The 25,076-nt window shown below is 38.6% G+C and overlaps 2 protein-coding genes across 28 annotated transcripts; one reads left to right on the top strand and one right to left on the bottom strand.

Moving 5' to 3' along the window:
* Nucleotides 1-263: 263 nt before the first annotated feature.
* On the bottom strand, nucleotides 264-15,102 carry LOC309491822 (uncharacterized protein). Of its 24 annotated transcripts, none has more exons than XR_014203323.1 (24): nucleotides 14,124-14,247; nucleotides 13,005-13,050; nucleotides 11,394-12,732; nucleotides 11,041-11,247; nucleotides 10,791-10,934; nucleotides 9,033-10,656; nucleotides 8,744-8,851; nucleotides 8,436-8,522; nucleotides 8,083-8,323; nucleotides 7,783-8,003; nucleotides 7,198-7,360; nucleotides 6,998-7,099; nucleotides 6,785-6,895; nucleotides 6,587-6,668; nucleotides 5,284-5,467; nucleotides 4,782-4,948; nucleotides 4,583-4,662; nucleotides 3,754-4,485; nucleotides 3,602-3,683; nucleotides 3,268-3,313; nucleotides 2,856-3,065; nucleotides 1,924-2,692; nucleotides 1,736-1,824; nucleotides 264-1,396 (listed from the first exon to the last, which is right to left on the bottom strand). XR_014203323.1 is itself a non-coding variant. In XM_082190850.1 (22 exons), exons 10-13 carry the CDS (start codon nucleotides 7,827-7,829, stop codon nucleotides 6,863-6,865), a joined length of 345 nt encoding a protein of 114 aa, XP_082046976.1. In that variant the 5' UTR covers nucleotides 7,830-8,003; nucleotides 8,083-8,323; nucleotides 8,436-8,522; nucleotides 8,744-8,851; nucleotides 9,033-10,656; nucleotides 10,791-10,934; nucleotides 11,041-11,247; nucleotides 11,394-12,732; nucleotides 13,005-13,050; nucleotides 14,124-14,247; the 3' UTR covers nucleotides 264-1,396; nucleotides 1,736-1,824; nucleotides 1,924-2,692; nucleotides 2,856-3,683; nucleotides 3,754-4,485; nucleotides 4,583-4,662; nucleotides 4,782-4,948; nucleotides 5,284-5,467; nucleotides 6,587-6,668; nucleotides 6,785-6,862. The 24 variants fall into 24 exon arrangements, 1 of the variants encoding a protein (XP_082046976.1); XR_014203326.1 differs by having other exon boundaries at nucleotides 2,856-3,683; nucleotides 3,754-4,096; nucleotides 4,211-4,255; nucleotides 4,390-4,485; XR_014203320.1 differs by having other exon boundaries at nucleotides 3,180-3,683.
* LOC309491820 (regulator of telomere elongation helicase 1-like) lies at nucleotides 13,165-25,070 on the top strand. Of its 4 annotated transcripts, none has more exons than XM_082190849.1 (27): nucleotides 13,165-13,830; nucleotides 14,475-14,513; nucleotides 15,107-15,305; nucleotides 15,521-15,614; nucleotides 16,198-16,279; nucleotides 16,388-16,448; nucleotides 16,593-16,662; nucleotides 16,799-16,883; nucleotides 17,361-17,426; nucleotides 17,517-17,658; nucleotides 17,833-17,871; nucleotides 18,000-18,078; nucleotides 18,232-18,329; nucleotides 18,430-18,485; nucleotides 18,560-18,631; nucleotides 19,214-19,295; nucleotides 20,001-20,133; nucleotides 20,220-20,333; nucleotides 22,139-22,179; nucleotides 22,278-22,363; nucleotides 22,699-22,776; nucleotides 22,882-22,959; nucleotides 23,052-23,198; nucleotides 23,662-23,777; nucleotides 23,863-23,986; nucleotides 24,086-24,257; nucleotides 24,595-25,070. In XM_082190849.1, exons 2-27 carry the CDS (start codon nucleotides 14,484-14,486, stop codon nucleotides 24,777-24,779), a joined length of 2,529 nt encoding a protein of 842 aa, XP_082046975.1. In that variant the 5' UTR covers nucleotides 13,165-13,830; nucleotides 14,475-14,483; the 3' UTR covers nucleotides 24,780-25,070. The 4 variants fall into 4 exon arrangements, with proteins under 4 accessions (XP_082046975.1, XP_082046974.1, XP_082046973.1 ...); XM_082190848.1 differs by having other exon boundaries at nucleotides 14,427-14,513; XM_082190847.1 differs by lacking the exon at nucleotides 13,165-13,830 and having other exon boundaries at nucleotides 14,260-14,513; nucleotides 16,225-16,279.
* The last annotated feature ends 6 nt before the right edge of the window (nucleotides 25,071-25,076 follow it).

Here is a 25,076-nt window from a genome sequence, read left to right as displayed (position 1 = left end):
TCTGAGTTTTTACACTGAAGAAGAGCAGACACTTCACTTCAAACAACAGTGACCAACTTGTTCTGTTGGAGAATGGGGGTAATGAATCACTAGATCTGTACAGCTCATTCACATTTATTCGTACAAGTGTCTGTTCTATGTGTGACAGTTTGTGAGTGTTGGGCAATATTCTGTACACCAGTGAAGTGCAGTGCTTATATGTTGTATTATTTATACCTAATGAAAACACTTGTATTAGTAAAAGAAAAGAATGCAATTAAACAATGAGTTAAGGGACATTTTATTCCGGGGACACGAAAGAACTATACACAACAAAGCACAACATAAAAATGAACAATAAATAAAATGATGTCAACAAGAACAAAACTGATGAACTGCCAGAGACTGTGAAAAAATAAATAAGAAAAATATATCTTCTAGAAAATATTATTGAATGTTTTAGTTATGCAATACCAATATAGTCACATCCTCACCTGGTGGTGTTTTAGTTTTTTTCTTTTTTTTTAAACCAAGGATGAAGCAAATACAGTAATTGATAAAACATGTATTCTTTTTAAATTAAGTAAATTATCCAATTTTTCTTGCTTACAAGAAAACAGTTCCCAACACTGTTGAGGGGCGGATCATAAAAAAAATCACTGTCATTATCCACAACCAAACTATTTTCAAGGCCACCCCTCGACTAGGCCAAATATTTAAGAACCCAGAAACCACAAAATCAATTACATGAGTGAGAGAGAAACACCATAATCAAATTTTAGCTGGGTGTCCACACTGATGTCACAAAGTGCCAAAAGGGTTTGTTGGGATCAGGAATCACATTTAGTCTTATTACTTGCCCTGCAATACCTTTCCTGCCAAAACATCCCCTGAATTCCAAATGATGCTCCCCTTTTGGACCACTTATACTTTCTAATATGAAGCAAGCTTTTCCGTGTGAATCTACAGGCTGAGACGTCACTCAGGACTTTATCTTTAACTCTTCATCACAATCTCAAGCCGCTGATCTGTTAAAGGATTTCCCCATTTATCACACAGCTGCATGACCAATGGTGTGTCAAAGCCATGGCCATTTATGACCTGGAAAGGTATATCTGGCTTCTCCAGCAGAATTATCTTTGCCGGATGTCCCACAGTAACTTCAGTTCGCACAAATTCCTTTATGTCCTGATACTTGAAGCAAAAACTCTTTTGGGCCAAGAGAGAATGGCCAGCCCTGTCCAGGTCTGCTCAGACAGGCACTTCATTATGGCCTCATCTGACTCTGTGGCGAGGTTGGAAGCCGGTTTCCACAACCGTTGAATCTCCTCGGGTTTTGGGTAGTTGGACCTCCACCCCTCCTGCCCAATCAGCCTTGACAACTTTGCGGTCGAAGGCTAGTGGACTTTGAAGTGTGCTGAAAGACAAAATCAAATCACTTTACTCAGACGATCACTTTTTTGACTTCAATTTTGAGTTGGGCTTGCTGCGTTTTGATAGAGAACGTGTACGGTACAAAAAGTTTTTTGGTGTATAGTTTGTATAACTAAAAAAAAAAAAAAAAAAAAAAAAAGTGGTTTTGACCAGAAGATCAAACATTTGGCTAACTGTGTGATGTAGGTGTTTGTTGCTGTGTTAAAGGTTTAGAAAAATTACCATAATCATTGGTAAACGCTTGTTGGCGACAAACAAAAAACACCTGCAGTGTCAAGTTAAAATGAGCGACATTGCTGTATTGGTGGATTCGGAGACTTACACAGAAGATAGTCCTGTCTCTGGGCGTACTTGATATCTACGTATATATCAAGACTATGAAATACTTTTTTTCTTTTTCCACTCTGAATCCTAGATAACAACGAAAAATGGTCACTTACTAATGCATACGTGCTGTAAACATTGCATCATATTGCAAGCGTAGAGTCGTTAAAATAGAGATGTACTTACCGTCAAGGATTCCACAGCTCTTGGGCGCTGCATGTGGGCAAAAACCAAGACAGCCTCGCAGTAGTACCTATGCATGGTCCTTTCTCTGTCCCTGAGTTTTCTGCCCAAAACCAGATCATGAGCCATCCTCTTTACTTCCAGCTTTGCCACTCTTAAGATTGTCTGGCAGTACTGCAAGCCCATAAAGAAAGAACCTGTTAGGACGAAACAAAAAACAAGACAGGTTTACTAAAGATACCGCACTCGAGATGATGTGAGACAAGACGGGCGCACACATGGACCCTAAATGCATTAAAATAAAAAAATATATAAACACAAAATGAATGTCTTGTGTCAGGTTGTGTCTTGTCATCATGGGTCTTGTATGACTTTGTTTCAAACCTGTAAGAATTTCTTTTTTCTGCTGAACACAAAAGAAGATATTTTGAAAAATGTCTGTAACCAAACAGTTGATGGACCCCATTGACTTCCATAGTAGGAAAAAAAAATACTATGGAAGTCAATGGGGTCCATCAACTGTTTGGTTACAGACATTTTTCAAAATATCTTCTTTTGTGTTCAGCAGAAAAAAAATTTTTTTTACAGGTTTGAAACAACTTGAGGGTGAGTAAATGATGACCGAATTTTCATTTTTGGGTGAACTATCCCTTTAAACAAGAAGACACAAATTAAGCAATGCTAATACTTATCTTAACAAATAATAATATGTGGTTGCGCTGCTTCTCTCTCCGCAGAGCATGGGCGGTCTGTATCCACAAGGCCAGAGCATCTCCCTAAAATTGGCAAGACAACAGGAACCAAGTATGTAACCACACAAATACATAAATAGTATGTAACACTCTTTGCCGAATGAAGAATGTAGATTTCTTCATCAGAACTGTGAGTAAGAATGAGCTGGTGAGTTAATTATTTATTTTTTAATAACCTTAAACATGCCTGAAGCATAGCAGTTTGGCTGAGGTCCATCAGGTCCCTGGGCCAGTACCTTTTGGTCAGATCTCCTTCAGTCAGTCCGACTGCTGCACTTTTGTAGAGATGTTGTCCAACAGATCGACCATTAGGTTGTCAACCTCATTGAAAGCCGGTGAAAGTTCACCTCCACCTGTTCACATGTTCAAAGGCCAGAGCATCTCTCTGAAGGCCTTAGGGAGACAATACATTACATTTCTGTGGCTGTGGTCTATCTGGTCGGGTATGAATGAACATATTTCCATGAATTTGAACTTCATCAGAGGCGTGCTGTGTCTGCGTCTCACAGTCAGTGTGTATGTGGCAAAGGTTTGTTCCTGCGTCCAGAGCAAAGCGGTACAGTCTGATGAAGTCTTTATAAAGCGGAGCACATACCAGCCATGGCTCTCCAAATCTCACCGCTCCAGTGAAGAGGAACTCGCTGTAAACAATGAACAAAAATACATTAGCAACATAGTAAAAAGTAAGAATGTACAGCATGTATGTCCTCCCTTGGTCCAGCATCTCAGCGCGCACATGCCAGAAGCGCATGTCAAATCACTGGAAAACAAAAACAAGTCTGTGACCTCTGCTTTTTATAGAGATGCAAGAAAGGATTTTAAGATCTAAATCTGTATCGATTATTATTCACCACTATAGCCGTAGTCATATCTTATGCCGTACATACAAGTGGAAGTGTGTGATTTTTTTATTTTATTTTATGACTCACCTGGCCCTGGACCTGTTGAGATGCATAAACAAATGCTCTCCTGCTGGCTTCTTTGAAGGCCCCGGGGGAGCCTCTGAGACATCTTCAGCATTTTAAAACGTTACTTGTAGAATGAATAAACATATTCAATGTTGAGCAGTGGAGAGACTTACCGAATCCCGAACTAGCACTGAATATAGTTCCAGATGGCTCTACGGAGCATGGAAGTGTCCACACCCTGGTGTCTGGCCATTGTGTTGTGTTGCACTGATGAGGGCGGAGCTGCTGGAGTGGGACTCCCTGTCGGTGGAGACACCGTTCCTGCGGGCTTCTTTTCAGACACCATCTTCTCCGACTCACTGAAAACCAGACATTGTGTTAGAATGAATTGTGTCATTTCTAATGACTCACCTGGATGCTGGATGGGTCGAGGAAGCACTGCTCTCTCCTGGGATCAGTAGTGCTTTAAGCACACGGGCTGGTGCGCCTCCTCTTTCTGCTGTGTGGCTGGCTGAGCTGATGTACAGAGACCCACAGAGAAAGAAATCTAAAACGCTCTTTGCCACTTACATGCAGAATGTAGATTTCATCATCAGAACTGTGAGTCAAAATGAATAAAATTTTAATTACCTGAAGCATGGCAGTTTGGCTGAGATCCGTCAGGCCCCACTTGTCCTTTTATTGAGATTAATTTCTCTATCATTTGAGGTAACAATTTGCATAGTTTTGCATGTCCAATCACTTATTTCCTGTAAGCAGTGACCTTTCAAGAATTTGATGCCTTGGAAACAATAGAACTATATTCATACCTGGTTGTGTGGGCAGACAGCATGTCTGTCCTACGCCCGGTGCATTAGCTGAGACGGTCTCCGAGGGCACGCCATCACTGTGTTCCTCTGAAAGTTCTGCGAATGCAGTTATATGACTGACATTTGAGAATGGCTCTAGCCATAAAATGCCATTTTACATCCAGACTTAAATCCACGCCAAAATCCATCTCACCATCATCTGCTTCATTTGTGCAAAAAGGTCAAAATCTGACACAGCGTCCCTCTGCTCAGCTCCTCAGAGAGCTCCAGAACCTGCTTGGTCAGATCATCTTCAGTCAGAGAGCTGAATTTGTCCATGTCACATGGAGGCATAACGTCGCTAAGTTCCAAACTGTCGTTTATTTTCTTTAACATTTCATATCTCTCCTTACCCTTCACCTGCACGATATATATGTCCCCTGATGCTCAGCTTGGCCTTCTTGCTGTCCTCCTTTGGACCAGGCCTACTCGTCCAGCCAATCCAGGTTCAGGCCCTCTCCCCGGAAAGACTTTCTCTTCACACCATTGTCAAGTTTGCCGGAGACCTATTCCATTATTCCTAGTTGTCAATTAAAAAAAGAGGGAACATCTGTAGCATGTTTTTGCATAATAGGGGTTAAAATGAAAAACTACACAGTGAATGCAATAAAATAAAAACCTTAATTTTAAAATGATAAAATTAGCTTTTGAATGTAACTTAAAGCCACTTTGCTTTCAGTCAAATCTCAAGCTTTCTTTTTGTGTTTTGATTCATATTCAAGGTTAGTATTTGTAGTTTAGTTACTATTGTTTTTTCTGTAGTAAAAGAGAGGTGGTCAAACTGGCCTTGTTTCTTTGAGATGTACAAAGTAGATCTCATCATAATCTAAAAATAACTAAAATAATAAGTTGTACCTGCTTTACCTGGGCAACTGGCTTTTCTGTAGTCTGCCTTCAGGATCTGGCAGCATAGCTGAATTAAAAAACACACTGACGGTCTGTTACCATGGAACACAGCGTGGAGCACAGATGGTCGATGTTACAGTGACGCCAGGATCAGAACTTTAGACTGGATGGTGCGTGGGGACCTAGGGGCCATCTGCATGAACATAAATTTACTAAAATGCCTGTACAAAAACTTTTCTTACCAAACAATATTACCAAAGATTATTTCTGTTAATTTCAGAGTTAATTCAACAGCAGTGATGTAGATTCAACATCATAGTGTAACATTGATTCAACAATATTACCATTGATTATTTTTGTTAATTTCAGAGTTAATTCAACAGCAGTGATGTAGATTCAACATCTTAGTGTAACGTTGATTCAATATTACCATTGATTATTTTAGTTAATTTCAGTATTGATTCAGCATCGGTGATGTAGAATCAATCATAGTGTAATGTTGATTCAGTAGCATAACTATTGATTTGTTGTTCAACAGTTTCAACATTAACTGAGGGTGCAAAAGTTATGTTAATAAAATATCACTTTGTAATGTTGAATAAATACTATTACCGTTGATTTTTGGTTGAAATCTCAACATTGCTTCACCATTTACTGAGGGTGCAAGAGTGATGCAAAAACAACATCACTTTGTAATGTTGAAGCAATATTAACACCATTATTTTGTGGTTGAAATCTGAACATTATTTCAATATTAACCGAGGGTGCAAAAGTGCCTATGCATGGTCCTTTCTCTGTCACCGAGTTTTCTGACCATACCCAGGCCATCCTCTTTACTTCCAGCTTTGCCACTCTTAAGATTGTTTGACAATCTTTGAGTACGGCAAGCCCATAAAGGAAGAACCTGCTAGGACTAAACAAAAAACCAAGACAGGTGTAAGGGATCCGCTGGCAAGTGTTGATGAGAACCCAAGTGCAGTTTGTTAATAAACATACCAAGATCAATCATAAAACAAAAGCACAGCGTGGCATGAACTTGGAACAAACCATGACGCTTAACAAACAGTGAAACAAAACTTGACAAAGACACGTGGCAAACAGAGGGCCTAAATACACACAAGACTAATAACAAGACAAGGGACACCTGTGAACAATGAAACAATTAACTAATGACAACATGACACATCAGACAAGGGAACACATGGGTAGATTTTGGTGGGTGGGTGAGATCCTGCCAAGTCAAAACCACCCAAGTCAAAACCTAACTCGCACTCAAGTTGAACACAAGCCCCACCCAAATCTACCCTCTCACCTTTGTGCTTTCAACGTCTGCTTCATTCTTCTGTGGATGGTACATGGCTTGGGCTTTTGGTGTCTGGGAGTGATTTAGGGACCTAATAATAAAAAATATTTTGGAATATTAATATATAAAAAATATTAATATGTTTTGATTCTATGAAAAAATGTGCAACACAGTGACACGGCATCAAATGTGATTTTCTCAACTCGCCGATTATGCCAAAATTCACCGGGGCCCCACACCCAAACCAAACGAGCTAGAGGCACGGCAGCTTCTCTCTGTACATAGTTATTTAGCTTTTCTCTGCCGTGACCATGGAACCTGAAAAAAAAAGTTATGTTGAACTCACCTGTGATTTTGGTTTAATAGATAAAAGGAGTTAAAAATACCTTGTCAACTCCTTGTTGACCTTTTTCAACATACCAGCTCGTATACTGTCCAAAGGACTGATGAAGTCTCTGCAGTCACTGAAGAGACTTTTGTCTTTGGTGTGGATGCTGTTGGACGAGATAATATTTCATGAACCTTAAAGAGAGAAAGAAATGGCTGTTACAGTCAGAAGACAGCCTATCTGATAATTATCAGTTGACAGTTACATGATGTGTTTGTTACACAGTACTGACCTCTTGAGACTTTTCCAATAATTGAGCACTGTCTGCTTTGAGTTTCGTTTCCGTCAGTACTTTTGTCAGTACATTAAAGTACTCTTGCACCTTATCCACCTCTCTAACAAACAACAGGCTCGGCTCATTGGGGTCCAAGCATGAACCTGAAGACAGATTCCACCTGTAATTATACATTACACATTAAAATCTGCAGGGCTGAATGTAAAATAGGTTAACATGTGACCACAACACACAGTTTATGGATAAGATAACAAAATACAAAGTGGGAAAAAAGCCTTTTATGATGGGCATCAGTTCAGTTCTAGAGCTGCTGAAATTAGATCAGTTTATGTTGATATTCAATAGCGACTGGTATTCACATTGTATACACTAAAGGTGCAATCACATTAGTGCTATTTTGGTAAAATTTCTATGGTTGGTCAGCACCACGTTGCCACGTAACCAACTTAACCATGAGCAAAATCTGCGTTGGAAAACTTTTCCACCCTCATGTCAAACTCCCAAACGTGCAAATTCTTATTGAAATTTCACTAGGCAAAGGTAAATGTGACCGCACCTTAGGCGAATATACTTTACACTCACCTCAGAATAAGTGGGGAGTGGGGGAACTGGAATTGGGGTGCGTTCATGAAAATGGGACTGTCTCCTCCATCATAGTCATCCAACAGAGGTGTGAGAGGTTGATCTAGGCTGCAATCACGTCTAATGTCACAGTAGCTTGGTGGGGCGGATGATGGAATTCGCAGGGACAACCTTGTTCATCCATCCTCTGCTCTCGGCTCGTGGACGCAGCAGACTCATGTCTACAAGATCAATGAATGACTGCTTTGAGTAGCAACATTACAAATAACCATCTTGTTCATTAGACTTCAGATTGCTTACCGTGTTCAGCAATCTGCTCTTTTCTCAGCAGCCATCTCAAAGGCCATCCGGGCGTCACTGCTGGATTGTTGTATCTAGAACACAGGGCAACATTAAAATGCAAAATAACAAGCGGACATTTGCAACATGTGCAGTTGCTGGTTCAGTCTTGCCCTGTGACTCTTGACGGGCCTCCTCCAAAAAGGGCACGCAGATTATGACACAGTCTCCCAGCAGCTTCTCTCTGCCGGAACCATGGAATCTGAGGGGAAAAAAAACAAACAAAAAAACAGCATTGTTGAACTCACCTGCAAATTCGGTTTAATAAATAAAGGAATATATTAGAGTATTACACCGTTAGAGTAACTGCTCACATGTCTTTAACAGAAAATATCTGTGATGGAGCTGCTCACTGACACTTTGCTGATTGTAGGGCTAGATGATCTTGATGGAAGCTCAGTCTGAATCAACATAAATTTACTTGAAGACTGTGCTGTCTAAAATGCCTGTACAAAAACTATTGCATTTTTACAAGCATCTTCACAAGCTTCAGATCATATATACACATATTATATGCACTTCTCTCTGGGCTGTGACTCTGACCTGAATGTCACGACTGCACTGAGTAGTCAGCAAATACAAAAACCTCATCCACCGAACACATGGGGGTTTTCGTACTTGCCTTAAACGCCTGACCGAATCCCGAACTTGCATTGGATCTAGTTCCAGATGGCTTTACGGAGCATGGAAGTGTCCACACCCTGGTGTGTGGCCATTGTGTTGTGTTGCACTGCACAAACATATTCATTTGTATAGAGGTTTTTGCAATAGACAGAAAGAAAATAAAAATACACTGTAATCACATTGACTGTGGTATACTAGAGTTTAGAAATATTGGGAGAACAGACTCCTCCACTTGACAAAAGTCCCAGACCATAATGCGATAATAATTGAACAGTAGAGTTTGATACCGTGCTGTGTGGCCATTTTGTTGTTCGTCAAATTGTGGGGATGGATTCCCAGATGATAGCAGTCCCTGGCGAAATAGTCCCATTTATCGACGTCAATGCCATTTCCTGCGACTGCTGTGGATGCTTTTGTTGAAGCAGTCGTGCACGTTGCTGAGCAGGCGTAGTCAGGCCAAAACTGAAAGTAGAAGACTCTTGAAGTCTTCTTCAAGTCCTGAAATATGGGCACAACAACAAGAACCTCATTCATCAAATACATGTGGTTCTTGAATACTTGCCATAAACGCTTTCGTCAACTTGCTTCTTCTGTTGTTCACATCGCTGTGTTCATCAGGCAGGCAGGAGAGTTGTCTGTTGTCCATCATACGGCCACACCCTGCCGACAATGTTACACCTGTACCTGGAACATACAGGGGAACTACAAAAGGACACGACTGAATAAGTATGAGACTGACTCCACGTAATGTGACTGCCTAATCGCTTCAGCCAGAACCATAGAAATAATTAGGTTACCCTTTTAGGATTTTGAAACATTCTTTGCCACGTACATGTGGGATGTACATTTCGTCTTTAGAATAACTGGAGCATTACACTCATTGGACTCTATGCTAGGAGGATGAGAGACTACAAGAATACTATTAAACACAAACAATACATTCTCTTATTGACAATATATCATTGAACTAAAAATACCCATGTCTGAACAGACACGACACAGACAATAGGCACTGCCTCCTGGTTCAACTCTCTTTAGCCCCTGGATCACTGGCTTAACGTCACGGTGTTCATCAGACGGCAGCCTTGTCCAGTCCATTGTACTTGCAGTGCACTTACCTGGTTTTCCGTTGCCCTTGTAGTGTATTCTGATCCTGCAGATCCGACATCCGGCAGAGCTTCAAAAGCGATGGTTAAATGCATTGTGCATAAGTTAGAATGAGTGACATACAGATAGGATGTAGTGAATGATCGTGTTAGCGCGGCGCCAACATGTTTGTTTTTGTTGCAATGCATTATGGGAAGTGACATTTTTTTGTCCACATTAACAATAGCGTGGTAGAAGCAAAGACGTCATATCCCAGAGTGCTTTGCAACAAAAACTTACATGGCTGCGCTCGTAGCACTAAAGAACTATAATCACAACGCAAATATCTCAGCGAAAACTCAACGGAAACAAAACTCAACAGACCGAGCTCGTTGGAACCGTCTTGACGAACTGAAAAGAACGATATAAGTTTCATGATTTCAGTGGGCGCACGGTGACGTCACGATCTCAGAAGAAAATATGTTCACTTGTCGTTTATCTTCTTCAGCATTTCAAATCTCTCCTTACCCTTCACCTGCACGATATAGAATACAGTTTTTGCATCAGACATGAAGATAAGCCGGCCTTTAAACTGATTTCCTATTGATGTGCTACAGCAAAAGACAATGTGATCTATTGTAGCTGAAATGTCTTTTGCTGTAGCACATCAATAGGAAATCAGTTTAAAGGCCGGCTTATCTTTTAAGATTAACATAAAAATCTGCGTGGCTGCGCTGTCTCTCTCTCCGCAGGGCCTGGGCTGCCTGTATCCAGAAGGCCAGAACATCTCCCTGATCTCCTCCTTGGGGTTAGAATGGCCTCTCCCTAAAATTGGCAAGATGACAGGAACCAATGTAGCAACCACACAAATACATAAATGGTGCATAACACAAAATGGCAATTATTACAAACAACTCAAAAAAAAAACCTGAAGTGCATGTCTGAAGTGCATGTCACACCTGGCAGAAGTCTGTCCAAGTGCTGCAGTCTATGCCTCCACCCTGGGAGACGTCCGTGTGCTCCCAAGCTGCTCATCTTCATCCTCACTTTTGGCAGATAATGCACGGTTGAGAGGGAACACAGTCGTCACTTTCGTCCCCAAGCTGTTAAGCAAAGATTTTTAAATGTCTTAAAAGCATGAAAGAAGTCAAAGTACCGGTATAATTTAAAGTGCACTTCACTTCAATCTTAAAGATTAAGGTGCCATACCTGGTTGCGCTTCCGTACTGGGAGACGTCCGCGTGCTCGTCTTCGCTGCTCATCTTCATCTGGACTTGTGCGCCTCATCTTTCTTCTGTGGGTCTGGGCAACTGGAGTACCATCGAACACAGAGTGGAGCACAGATGGTTCCAAATCGAACCCATCCTCCTGGTACCTCCTCTTACTCCTTCCCAAAGGCCTTGGTTGCAACAACTCCTGTGGTCAAAAAGAAAACATCTCTCATCACAATAAGATTTTAGATAGCATCATTTTAATTTTACCCCCTGTGCCTCCTAATAAAAGAAAAAAATGAAGTTAAACCATAAATAAATCAAATAAAAACTTTAAGTCTTGGTACTTGCCATAAAAGCTTTCGTCAACTTGCTTCATCTGTTGCAAGGCAGAAAAGCCTGGCAGGAGAGTAGTATGAGACCGACTCCCCGTTGTGTGACCGCCTGATAGCTTCAGCCAGGACCCGCTTCTGGTTCGACCCGCTTCAGCCACTGGATCACGGGCTTCACGTCGCTGTGTTCGTCAGTGCCTGCACCAGTCGCTTCTGCATTTGCATGTAGAATTGAGATATCTCTCAACATCATCGATGTTATTCCTGTAGACTACCTCCATCCCAGAAACTACCACAGGCCAGGCCACAGATGTGCATCGTGACATGCCACAACCTCGAACGTCAGCCTTTAAACTGATTTTCTATTGATGTGCCATAGCAGGAGACATTTGGGTATTGGTACTTGCCAAAAACGCTTTCGTCGAATCCCGAACTTGCACTGGATCTAGATCCAGATGGCGCTACGGAGCATGGAAGTGTCCACACCCTGGTGTGTGGCCATTGTGTTGTGTTGCACTGCACAAACATATTCATTCATATAGAGGTTTTTGCCCTAGACAGAAAAAAATTCCCAGATGATAGCAGTCCCTGGCGAAATAGTCCCATTTATCGACGTCAATGCCATTTCCTGCGACTGCTGTGGATGCTTTTGTTGAAGCAGTCGTGCACGTTGCTGAGCAGGCGTAGTCAGGCCAAAACTGAAAGTAGAAGACTCTTGAAGTCTTCTTCAAGTCCTGAAATATGGGCACAACAACAAGAACCTCATTCATCAAATACATGTGGTTCTTGAATACTTGCCATAAACGCTTTCGTCAACTTGCTTCTTCTGTTGTTCACATCGCTGTGTTCATCAGGCAGGCAGGAGAGTTGTCTGTTGTTCATCATACGGCCACACCCTGCCGACAATGTTACACCTGTACCTGGAACATACAGGGGAACTACAAAAGGACACGACTGAATAAGTATGAGACTGACTCCCCGTTATCTGTCCCCCTAATGGCTTCAGCCAGGACAATATAAATAATTAGGTTACATTTTGAAACGTTCTTTGCCACGAACATGTGGGATGTACATCTCATTTTTAGAATAACTGGAGCATTACACTCATTGGACTCTATGCTAGGAGGATGAGAGACTACAAGAATACTATTAAACACAAACAATACATTCTCTTATTGACAATATATCATTGAACTAAAAATACCCATGTCTGAACAGACACGACACAGACAATAGACACTGCCTCCTGGTTCAACTTCTGCAGACCCTGGATCACTGGCTTAACATCACGGTGTTCATCAGGCTTGTCCATTATACTTGCAGTGCACTTACCTGTAGGGGTCACCTGCTACAAACACCTGGAAAAGACAAACACGTGTGAGGCTCTAATAACTACATACAATGAATATATCATAAACAGCCCAAATATTATTTCTCATTTCTTTGGATTGTGAGGTGAAAGGTGATATGAATGGACAGCTGAACATATTTCCATGAACTTGAACTTCATCAGAGGCGTGTTGTGTTGTGTCTGCGCCTCTCAGTCAGTGTGTATGTGGCAAGGGTTTGTTCCTGTGTCCAGAGCAGAGCGGTACAGTCTGATGAAGTCTTTATAAAGTGGAGCACATACCAGCCATGGCTCTCCAAATCTCACCGCTCCAGTGAAGAGGAACTCGCTGTAAACAATGAACAAAAATAAATGAGCAACATGCTAAAAAGTAAGAACTTACATGTCTATCCTCCTCTGGATATCGTGATATCTCCATCACGTGGAGACAGAGACTGTAAGAAATAAAGACAGATTACTTTATGTGTGATATTCTGTACACAAAGGTTTGGTATCTGGTGTGTTTCAAGTATGAATATTGACACAAAGATAAACATATATTTGTACATTGGTGCTCTTTTTCACTTTTTTTTAGCCTACTAAAAATTGTCCTTTGGTGCTGACCTGTGAACTTGACATTTAACACTATATAAATACATAAATTATAAAACAGTGATTTCCAATGGGTGAGAAACTGCTATTATTAGAAAGTAAAATGTTTTTTTCACACATGTTTTGTATGTGAATATATAGTCAAATGTATTTTTTTTTTACTCTGATCTAAGCGAAAATAGTTGTGCTGCTTATTTTTTTAAGATTGTCAGTAAATCGGACAAATCACGTGAGACATTGTAATATAAACAAACATGGCCGCACTCATTTACTTTGAGCGAGTCAATGGCGGCCAACATTTCTAATAGCGGCTGGTGGATTTGGGCTCATTTCTCAGCGAAAACTCAACGAAAACGTCTGGAATATACAGCGGGGAGAGTGTTCATCTATACGGTTCGAACGACTTCAGTGCTGCTCGAAATGGTGGAGATTTTTATTTACCTTTTGAATTGTTTCCTCCCCGGACGCAGAAAGTTTTACCTGCCTATCCAGTTGGACAGCGCCATATTTGTCACAGGTAATGTTTTCAGATGTAAAGGCTTTACGCATTATTTGTGAAAGTTTGTATCATTATTTGACTCTTTTCTTCTTTTCATGTCGCGTCTCACAGACCACGGCCAGATTATTTTGTTTACATTCGTTTCAGTAGAATTAGTTTCTGATGACAATTTAAAGTTCATTAAAGTATATTTTTTAAAGTATAAATTTATTTTTTTATTTTTGTTTTGCTTAAAGTTGCTCTAAGCGTTTTTTAAAACATGTATTGTCACATGCAGCAAACATCTCCTCACTATCCACTAGCTAACTTACCTGTCCCCGGAACACACTGTTAAAAGACGCAGTCTGTGGCCCAAAGAAACAACTAACTGGGCTAACAGGCCCTTTGAAACATAATAACAAATTGTTCCAGAAGCAAGAAGGATTTGGGGGTGGGGTTTGTGAGCGGATGAGGAGGAGGAGGAGGGAGGGTCTAGCTAGCCTCTGTTTTTTTTTGACAATACTTCGAACGTAAACAAGAAGTGACGTCACTTAGAGCACCTTTAAGAGTGTTTTGGTGCTGCTCTTTACATGTGAGCGATCAGTGTCTTTTGGTTGATAATGCCTCTTATTAAGCTAAGAGGAGTCACTGTGGACTTTCCCTTCACTCCATACACGTGTCAGGAGGACTACATGAGAAAAGTAATCGAGTGCCTGCAGAATGTAAGAATCTCAGTCACCACACTGTGTGCAACCCTGCATGCACTGCACTGCAAGCAACATTTATTTATACTCAACACCGGTTAAATGTTCTGCCTTAAATTAATACATTATTAGGTAACTGTAAATGTGTATATGTACATTTCTGAAATGCATAACTGATAACTGAATTGCATGCATTTTCTGCAAAGCTGCTTTGAAATGATATGTATTGTGAAAAGCACTATACAAATACATTGGAATTTAATTTAATTTAAAATAAATACGCTCAAAAACTTTAAAAGATTCACCCTCAAAATTTAAAAAAACTACTTTTACTACTAAGGTTATAGCCAAAAAAGACAAAAGTCTGCCACTTTTTGTTGTTTCCAAAAAGTTAAATCACTTTTTCCATCAGAGGTAAAATGCAATGGCAGAATGACATTCTATCAAAGGTAGAATGAGATTTTGTTTTACTTACCCTTTGATTAGTGTATAATATGAAGGCTGTAGTGCTTTAATCTAATGCAATAAATATTTGAAAGTCTTCCTGTAAGGTCACACATGCTCTATTATTCTTCTATTAATAAGAATGACATGCACTTGTTCTTTTCCAGAAAGTCAATGGTGTTCTTGAAAGTCCCACTGGTACTGGTAAAACACTCTGTCTGCTGTGTTCAGCGCTGGGCTGGAGAGAGAACTTCAAAGACACAATCTCTGACCGCAAGATAGCCGAGAGAATGGGCGGTGCGGAGCTGTTCCCTGACAGACCAATGTCATCGAGGGGAACAGCAGTCACCAACAAAGACACTCCAAGTACTGTCCTTCATTTATTGATTCAAAATTGATATGATTTATTTTCATTAACATTTATAAACATTGCTTGTGTTTTCAAAAGTTACATTGTTGTCGAAATTATAAACCAAATCATAGTGACAGTTGACATTACGGACAACCATAGGAATTATATTTCAAGAACCAAGTTTCATTATCATGAGTTTTGTCTTGTCTTTGTTTTTTTTTTACTTTAGCTTATGACACGGACATCCCTAAGATCATATATGCTTCCAGGACCCATTCCCAGCTAGCACAGGTCATAAATGAGCTCAAGAACACATCCTACAGGTCAGCTATCTGAGTTAACATCACATGTTTAAAGGGGTAGTTCACAGAAAGATGAAAATTCTGTAATTATTTACTCACCCTCAAGTTGTTCCAAACCTGTACAAGTTTCTTTCCTCTGCTGAACACAAATGAAGATATTTTGAAGAATGTTGGTAACCAAACAGTTGAAGACATCTATTGACTTCCATAGTAGAGGAAAGTCAATGGGTGCCGTCAACTGTCTGGTTATCATAAAAATTATAACTGATTATTATAAATAATTATTATGTTATATGCATTCATAGATTATTATGTTTGTAAGTGTCCTTTTTGTGTGTGTGTGTAAAAACAATTGACCACAAACAAATATGCTGATTTGGTGCTCATGAAACATTTCGTTTTATTATCATAATGTTAATATTTGTTGAAATTTTTTTTCTCCAGGATTATTTTATCAATAGAAAAAAGAACAGCATTCATTTGAAATGAAGAAAAAAAAAATGTCTTGACTGTCATTTTTGAGCATTTTAATTCATCTTTGCTGATTAAAAGTATTAATTTATTTACAAATATTATTAACAGATGGTACTGTTCTTTATTATAGGCCAAATATTTGTGTTTTGGGATCTAGAGAACAGCTCTGCATAAACCAGGAAGTGATGCGTCAAGAGAGTAACCACATTAAGGTATGCTGATCAGTATCTCACTGTGAGTATGTGTGACGACAGACAGTTAAAATACCAGAGGCTGTATCTCAACACCAAATTAATGAAGGCATTATGCCTTATTTCAAGGTCCACATGTGCAGAGCAAAAGTGTCGTCCCGCTCCTGTGTCTTCTACAACAATGTTGACGGTATGAGACTAACATTGGTGGCCTGTCAATAGAGATTTGTGATTGTATTAGATACAATTTTTTCAATTATAATGGTTTTAGTTGTTAATGTACGACTCTACGAGAAATAGCTGACTATGTTTTTGGGTTTGGGTCTTTATTTAGAGAAAAGCACAGAAATCATGAATACTATCATGGATGTGGAGGATCTTGTGAAAACATGCAAAAAGCAAAGGTGAGACACTATCATTGCCTTACTGAAGCACTGAAAGAAATAGTGGTGTTCTTCGAACTGCTGGTGCTGCATCTGAATTAATTCCAATTGGAGTGTTTGTAAATAGTGACATTGCTCAGACTGTTTATTCCCACAGAGTTTGTCCATACTACCTGTCACGCTCACTCAAACAACACGCTGATGTCATCTTCATGCCTTACAACTACCTGCTTGACCCAAAGGTGAGACATTTTAAATGAAATATTTTAATACATTTCAAAATATGAATCTTGTGATCAAAGCTGAATTTTCAGCATCATTACTCCAGTCTTCAGTGTCACATGATCCTTCTGAAATCACTCTAATATGATGATCAAGAAACATGTATGATTATTGTCAGTGTTGAAAACAGTTGTGCTGCTTAATATTTTTGTGTAAAGTGTAATACATTTATTTGATGAAATAGAAAGTTCAAAAGAACAGCATTAATTTGAAGTAGAAAATATGTAACATTAAAAAGAAATACTGTCACTTTTTATCAACTTAATGTGTCCTTGTTTAATGAAATTATTTATTTAAATAATTTATTTACTGACATTTTAATGACATTGTACATTTAGTTTATATTTTAATTATTATTATTTTTGATTTGATATGTATAGTTTGAGGATAAAAGTTTTTTATTTTATTCACATTTATGATTTCTGTTAATTTCACAGAGTCGAAGAGCACACAACATAGAGCTGAAAGGAGCTGTGGTTATTTTTGACGAGGCTCATAATATTGTAAGTGTTTTGATTGTTGTTTGAGATATCATAGCCGTTCTATATTTTTGTTTGTTTTATATTCTATCTACTGTTTGTGTACATTTTTAGGAGAAGATGTGTGAAGAGTCCACCTCTTTTGACCTCTCCCCTCACGACCTGATTTCTGCCATTGAAGCCGTGGATCGTCTGCTTCAGGAACATGCCTCAGACATTAGCAAAACAGATTTTAATGTGGAATCACTGAATTCTGGTTAGTTTGGAAAAAACCCGTCGATATTTCTATTTAAAATGTATATTTTAAACATTATATAAATAAGTGGTTTATATATTTGTGTGTGTGTGTATATATATATATATATATATATATATATATATATATATCCAATAAATAACTCCATTATTTTTATCCTTTGTTATTTCACAGGATTAAAACTGGATATCACCACAATTGCAAAAATAAAACGTAGGTTAACTTACACTTCAAAAATGGAAATGTATATATTTGATTACAAAATTGAATTTATGTAGTTATTTGGAATACTTTTTTCAGTAATGAAAATCATTTTTGCTGAGAACTTAATAATCTTACAGAAATTTTGATGGATCTGGGATCTTCCATTAACGGTTTTGAAATGCCAGCAAATAATCAAGGAATCACCAAACCTGCCAGGTGAGTGGAGCCTCACTGAACCTGCGATCTGATTCAGTTTAGTGCTGGCAATGAGTATTAGTGACCTTGATTATATTGACTATAAAATCACCAATTTTAGATGCACAACAGCTAAACTGAACTGGTCATTTTCTGTCTCTTCCTCTTTTGAAGCTTCATATATGACCTTTTTCAAACGGCTAATGTAAACTTTGAGAATAAAACGGCTATAGTGGAAGCCATGGAGCAGATTACAGGATATTTAGCAGGGAGTGAGTATTACTCAACTGATCCTCCAATATAATATCACTTTCTGTTTATCGGTTCAACATTGACCCATTTATGTTTTTTTTTTGTTTTGTTTTTTTGCAGGGCCTGGTGTCTTTCTGAACACCAGCGGACTACAGAAAGTAGCAGATATTATCCAGGTAAGAAGTGTAGACCGTGTTAAAAAGATAAGCTGACAATGTTCCGTATGTTTATTGTGTTTGTCCTGAATTAGTTGGTGTTTGGGGCTAAAGCTACAGAGGACAGCAAGACATCACAGATGGGAAACGGCATGAAGGAATTTAAGGTTTGCTCCGACTGATTTTCACATTCATGGAGTTTTCATTGTTAAATATCTGCAGACATCAGGTTTTAGTTGGAGTAAGTGATAATGTGATGTTGCAAATTTTATAATAAAAAGGAAATTAATTAAAAGGGTACATTTTAAGATGTAAAGACATTTATAATGTTACAAAATATTTTTTATTCAAATAAATGCAATCAAAATCAAAGAATCCTGAAAATGGATTTCCATCCACATATTATTATAATAACTGTTTTAAACATTGATTATAAATCATCATATTAGAATGATTTCAGAAGGATCATGTGACACTGAAGACTGGAGTAATGATGCTGAAAATTCAGCTTTGATCACAGGAATAATTACTGGATTAATGTCTGTTTAAAATAAATACATTGAAATTTGCTGTTCTACTGTGTTTTTTGATCAAATAAATGCAGCCTTGTTGAACAAAAGACTTTTTTCAAATGAAAAACTCTTACTGACCCTAAACTAGTGTATGTCAGACGATAGTTCCTTTAATACTCGTCTTTCATCCACCCCGCCCCACTTGCTTCTGAATTACAAATTTGTGTCTGAGATCAGGTCCACATTCATCCATTCACCAACAACTTCACGACGAAACAGCAGACTGATTTATGGGCTTCCTCTTCTACAAAGAAACAAGGTTTGAGACTCTTATTCAACACTTTGCTACACCTCATGTGTTTTGCTATTCATTGCTATTGACTGGAGCACACATTCTGGGTGTTTTTATGTCATTTTTCAGTCATGGAGAATCTGAAATGTATTCCCCTGGTTTCACAGTCAAGGCTTAAGCCTAATCCCAGACTATAATGCATGTTTGAGCTGTTTTAACTGAAAGCAACTTATGAGTGCTGTTGTTTTGTCTCAAAATGCACACCATATTATATTTAATTATATTTAATTATAATATATTAAATATTTAATTTAAGCAATCAATAATACTATTGATCAGCCTTACCAAACGTGGACGTTTTTCCACTAGAAACAAACCTTGTTGTGTTATTTAGATGTAATACTGTGAAGCTGTTTTGATACAATCTGTATTGTGAAAAGCGCTATACAAATATACTTGACTTGACTTGTCCAATTAGTTTTTTTTTTAGTTTTTTTTATGGCGCGTTTATGAATGCCACTTAAATGTCTTGGCCTAATCATGGCTTAATCTGAGCCCTGTCTGCAAACCCAGGCCAAAATGTGTATTATTGCTTCACTATTATATGTTTTGTTTACCTTGGTGCACATGAAAACCACTTCCACAGTGAAATCCTGAAAAAAAGTGATATTGCTCATCAACATTGTATGCCAAAGCTAGGAAAGATTGAAATGGTGTGTGTATATTTTATAGGGAATGTGCTGAGTTACTGGTGCTTTTCTCCGGGGTTCAGCATGCAGGAGCTGCTCGGACAGGGAGTACGCAGCATCATTCTGACCAGTGGAACTCTCTCGCCGCTCTCATCCTTCACCTGTGAAATGAAAATGTTCGTGCTCTTCTCCTCTAGCTGTCCCTGCCGAGGTTTATGAGTTGATGCTGGTAGGATACTAATTCTCTGCTGATTTTCTGCAGTCCTTTCCCTGTATCCTTGGAGAATCCTCATGTCATCCAGCCTGATCAGATTTTCGTCAGTATCATTGAAAAAGGTCCGGACGGCGTGAAGTTGAGCACGGCCTTTGACAGGAGGTGAGTGTTTCAAGTAGTGTAGTGTATCAAGGACTGTTTAGTCACATCAACACCCTCTGTTTTATACTGTCATTTATTATTCACCCACTTTCTATTTCAAACCCAGGTGCTATTATTTTGATCTGAGAAATTTAATATATATTTGACCATAGGCTGTCAAGGTCCAAAAAGTACCATAGAAGAAGTTTATATCAGTGGTTCTCTACTGCTTTGGCCATGGGATCCACATTCTCCCATGGTCATTAAACCCGTGACCCCAATTTTGTAAGAATTTTACATAAAAAAAATACAATCAGACTTTCCTTTACCTGCACATTAATTTTAAGGATAAGACTAATACTGATGAATAAAAAGTAGCCTATAAGGTAAGGCTGTTTAATAGCAGGTTTAAAATAGTTTTTGTTAAAGGGTTATTTCACCCCACATTTTAAATTATGTCATTACTCACCCTCATGTCATTGCAAACCTGGAAGGCTTTCGTTCATTCTTGGAACACAAATGAAGTGAACACAAATGATCTTAATGAAAAACGTTCATAAAGAGATTGTAAAACTAATCCATATGAATTAAGTGTTTAAGTTCAAATTTTCTGAGGAGACAGATTTAATTAGTCTTTTATTCACATATAAACATTGATCAACAGAACATAAACAGAACCTCAACTGAACCTGCTTGACGTGCAAGAACAAACCTCATTGGTTCTAGTAGAAGCTCAGACGTGCTGCTTAACACATGAGAATGAACCTCATTGGTTCTCACGTCAAGTGAACATGCTCGAGCTTCTGTTTACCATATCTGATGTGTGATGAATGTTTATATGTGAATTAAAGCCAATATTCAATCTGTTCATCAAATTAAGCTATTGAGTCTCTTCAGAAAATTTGGACTAAACCACTCAATTCGTATGGATTAGCTTTACGATATCTTTATGGACTTTTTAAAGCGTCAAAGTGGAAGTTGTTTAGACTTGTCAATGGATGGACATAAATCTCTCAAAAAAGATCTCATTTGTGTTCTGAAGATGAACGAAAGTCTTATGGCTTTAGAACAACATGAGTGTGAGTAATGATAGAATGTCCATTTTTGGGGGAACCATCCCTTAAATACAATATGGTGTGAGCCACCACAGTCATTTAACAATATACACAATGACACAAAGTAAAAAACAAAGTGGCATTTTGGGGTTACAGAAACAACAGTTACCATAGTAAATAAACAATACTAGCATAAACTGTTAATGAAATGGAAACTGCTCCTGGTTAATAGAATGAACATCATAGCTGCATGCAAATCCTTCCCAGCTAACACAAGTACCAGTTACGGAATTTACTGGTACTTTTGGGTAATTTTGTGGCTTACTAATTGACAACATAACTATGACGTTACATTTTTTTTTTTTTTTTGTGCTTTATTTATAACCAAGTGATATATAGTGTGTGCCACCGCAGTGCACCCTGTGAGTGCAGTGTAATGGCTGACAGGACAGGAAAGTTAGTTTTTCTGAGGTTCAGAACAAGTCAGAAAAATGGCTCTGACATAGCCTGACAACAGATACTGAAGCAGGACAACAAGTTTTTCTCAGACACGCTTTATTTAAACTGACAGAAGAGTCATCAGCTTTTATGCACGTCTTTCAAAATAAGTCTCGCAACTGAAAAACTAAATTACATTTGTTGTTGTTGTTTATTTGACTGCACATCCCCACAACCTACTCACTCAGTCTTGCGAGCCACGGTTTATATGACTCGGGAAAGATTAAATGTGAGCCATTAGGAGGCTTGTAAACTGCTCTTTTGTTTTGGAAGGTTTCTTCCTGAAAACATGTCGTCTATGGGAAACACTCTTGGTAAGACATCTTTATACTAGCACAGCAGCTGATCTTAAACTCTTATCAGGAATGATCTGATGATCAGCATGATGATATTCATATGATTGGGTTTGCAGTCAATCTGACACGGCTGGTCCCTCATGGACTGCTGGTGTTCTTCCCCTCATATCCGGTGATGGATAAGACTCTGGAGTTCTGGAGGGTAAGTGTGTTCGGTCTGACCGTGTTAAAGATATACAGTATGTTGCTGACGCTGACTGACCAGTTCAAATTGGAGATGATCAGTTTAAGGGATGAGTTGTGATTTTGATTCAGACTGATTCCGAGAAGAAAAAAAATCTTGATGATTTTTTGAACAGAACTAAAAGAATGATTTGTTTAAAAGTTAGACAGCATGTTTCTTACTCTTGCTAGGTTTATTGCTAAATTAATGAAAAAAATTTTTTTTAAGTTTCTTTGAAAATTTCTGTACCTTGTTCATCTTTTGCCAACTTTAGCATTTCATTTACTATGCACCAATCCTCTTCACTCTCTCAGGCTAGTGGACATGCAGGTCGCATTGAGAAAGTGAAGCCCATGTTTGTTGAACCGAGGGGTAAAGGCACTTTTACTGAGGTAACCACTCAGTATGATTTGATATAGATGCTAACAAAATGCTAGCATAGCTTGATGTGCACAAGCTCTCAGTCAGTGCTGCTCTGAAATTGGATTCTCTTGCAGGTGATTGATGGCTATTATGCCAAGCTGAAAGACCCAAACTCCAGCGGAGGAAGCTTCTTCGCTGTATGTAGAGGAAAGGTGAGACTATAAATATTTGATGCAATAAGATTACTTTTATGAACCGACACCAGTAATATCAACACATTTCTTGTTTTCCATCTTTCCCCAAGGCAAGCGAAGGGTTGGATTTTGCTGACACGTACTGTCGAGGTGTTGTTGTCACTGGACTTCCCTTCCCCCCGATGATGGACCCCAGAGTGGTGCTTAAAATGCAGTATCTGGACGAGATGTGCAAAAATAACATTAGTGGGGTGAAGGTACCTGCTCTTCAAAATGCTCAACTGTGTTTTTTAATGGAATGCAGATATTGTACCCATGTACCATTTTATGTTTCTGTTTTATCCTTGTTTGCAAATAAAATGTGTGTGCAGTGAATGCAAATTAATTTAGAGAAAAAAAATCCATATCACAAAATCCTAAAATCTTTTTTCAAAAGAAATTGTTTTATCAAATATGTTATAATAGAGAGGAAGTCTCTTATCAGATAATACCTTTTAATAGATATTATCTGTGGTACAACTCCCCAATACATAGTGATTTTTATGTATTAATAATTCATTGAAAAAACAAAAGAAAATATACCATGATCTTCAAATGTTTTTACAAATATTTTATTAAATAAATATTCTTATTAGTATTATTTTTTTTATTTTTTTTTATTATCTTAATGATGATTAAGATCATGATGTAAAGGTTCTTATGGTCTGTGTTGTTGTTCAGTATCTGTCCGGGCAGGAGTGGTACAGACAGCAGGCCTATCGAGCTGTGAATCAAGCCATTGGCAGAGTGATCCGCCACAGAGAAGACTACGGAGCCATCTTCCTCTGTGATCACAGGTCAGCGCTAATTACTAGAACAGCAATTCCCAATTTGACTGGAGAGCATGCACTCCAATATTAATCTTCTGGAATTGTAATCCAGGTTCAGTGGCACCGAAGCCCGTAATCAGCTTCCTTCTTGGGTGAGGCCATATGTTAAAATTTATGATAACTTCGGTACCATGGTCCGTGATGTGGTTCATTTCTTTCGGACGGCGCAGAAAACAGTATGTTTATTTCTTGTTCGTCTACCCTAAAAATCTGCAAGGCCCTTTTCACACTAATAGGAGCTGACATGCACATTTATTGGTTGATTTGTTTATCAGAGACCAGTTCCTGTTAGGAAAGGAAAAGCAGAGAGCAGTGAGAAACAGGCAGACACCAGGCCGCTCAACAGAGGCTCCGGCGGTCCTCATAAGAGTGTCTGGCTCAGTGACACATCTCGAAAGGCCAAACCAGTAGACTCCCACGTCCCCAGCCTAAAAAGGAAAAACATAGGTGAGATCGCCTCTATTTAACTTTTTTTCTTGGATGAATGTGTTTTTCATTAAGACATAATAGGTCTTGGAAATGTATGTTGCCATTGATTCCCTAATTACTTTTATACATTAATCAATATAAAAGTCAAGTAATTAAGCAATAAGTTATAATTTGGTCTCATTCGGACACTGTTGAACCCAGCTGAGCAAATGAAACATTAACATAAGATAATGCTTGGAGCTTATTCTATCATTTAACGGAAACAGAGCCCTCCGATTTGATCATTCATAATTTGTTTTGACGCATTCATTTTTAACTAATTGACAAGTCAGCAAAAATAATTGTGTTGTTTTAGAGTCAGAAGAGCAGTCTGGAAGTGATGGGGATGCCCAAATTTTCATTCAATATGAGATGGACATTAAAAAAAAACCAGTCAGCCTGCTGGACGTCCTAGATGAGAGACAAAACAAAGGAAGGGAAGACACCATGGTTGGGGAAGAAAGGGTAAGACAAGAATTACATTGCAAAAGATTTTCTTAGGCCCTGTTTACAGCTGGTGCGTTTTGGTCGATCGGATCACAAGTGGATGAGGCTAAATACAGGTCTAAAACTTTTGAGCTTGTCCACTTTCAAACACTTTTTTCCGAACCAGTGTTACTTTCTCTCTACTGTTTAAAATCTAATGAGATGTAATGCAGATTGTCAGAGCAGCTCTTTTCTTTTCCTAATGATGTTGATGTATACCGCCATGGTCCAAAAAAAGTATAAAAAAAGTAGTTCCATGCGAAGTTTGCCCCATTTTCCAGATCTTCTGAATTCATGATAGCTTACTGTGAG

The sequence above is a fragment of the Leuciscus leuciscus genome (genome assembly GCF_965113295.1).
Source record: "Leuciscus leuciscus genome assembly, contig: HAP1_SCAFFOLD_605, whole genome shotgun sequence".
In the NCBI taxonomy this organism is placed as follows: Eukaryota; Metazoa; Chordata; class Actinopteri; order Cypriniformes; family Leuciscidae; genus Leuciscus; species Leuciscus leuciscus.
Note: the sequence above shows the minus strand (reverse complement) of the source record. Positions and strands in the feature narration are given on the sequence as shown.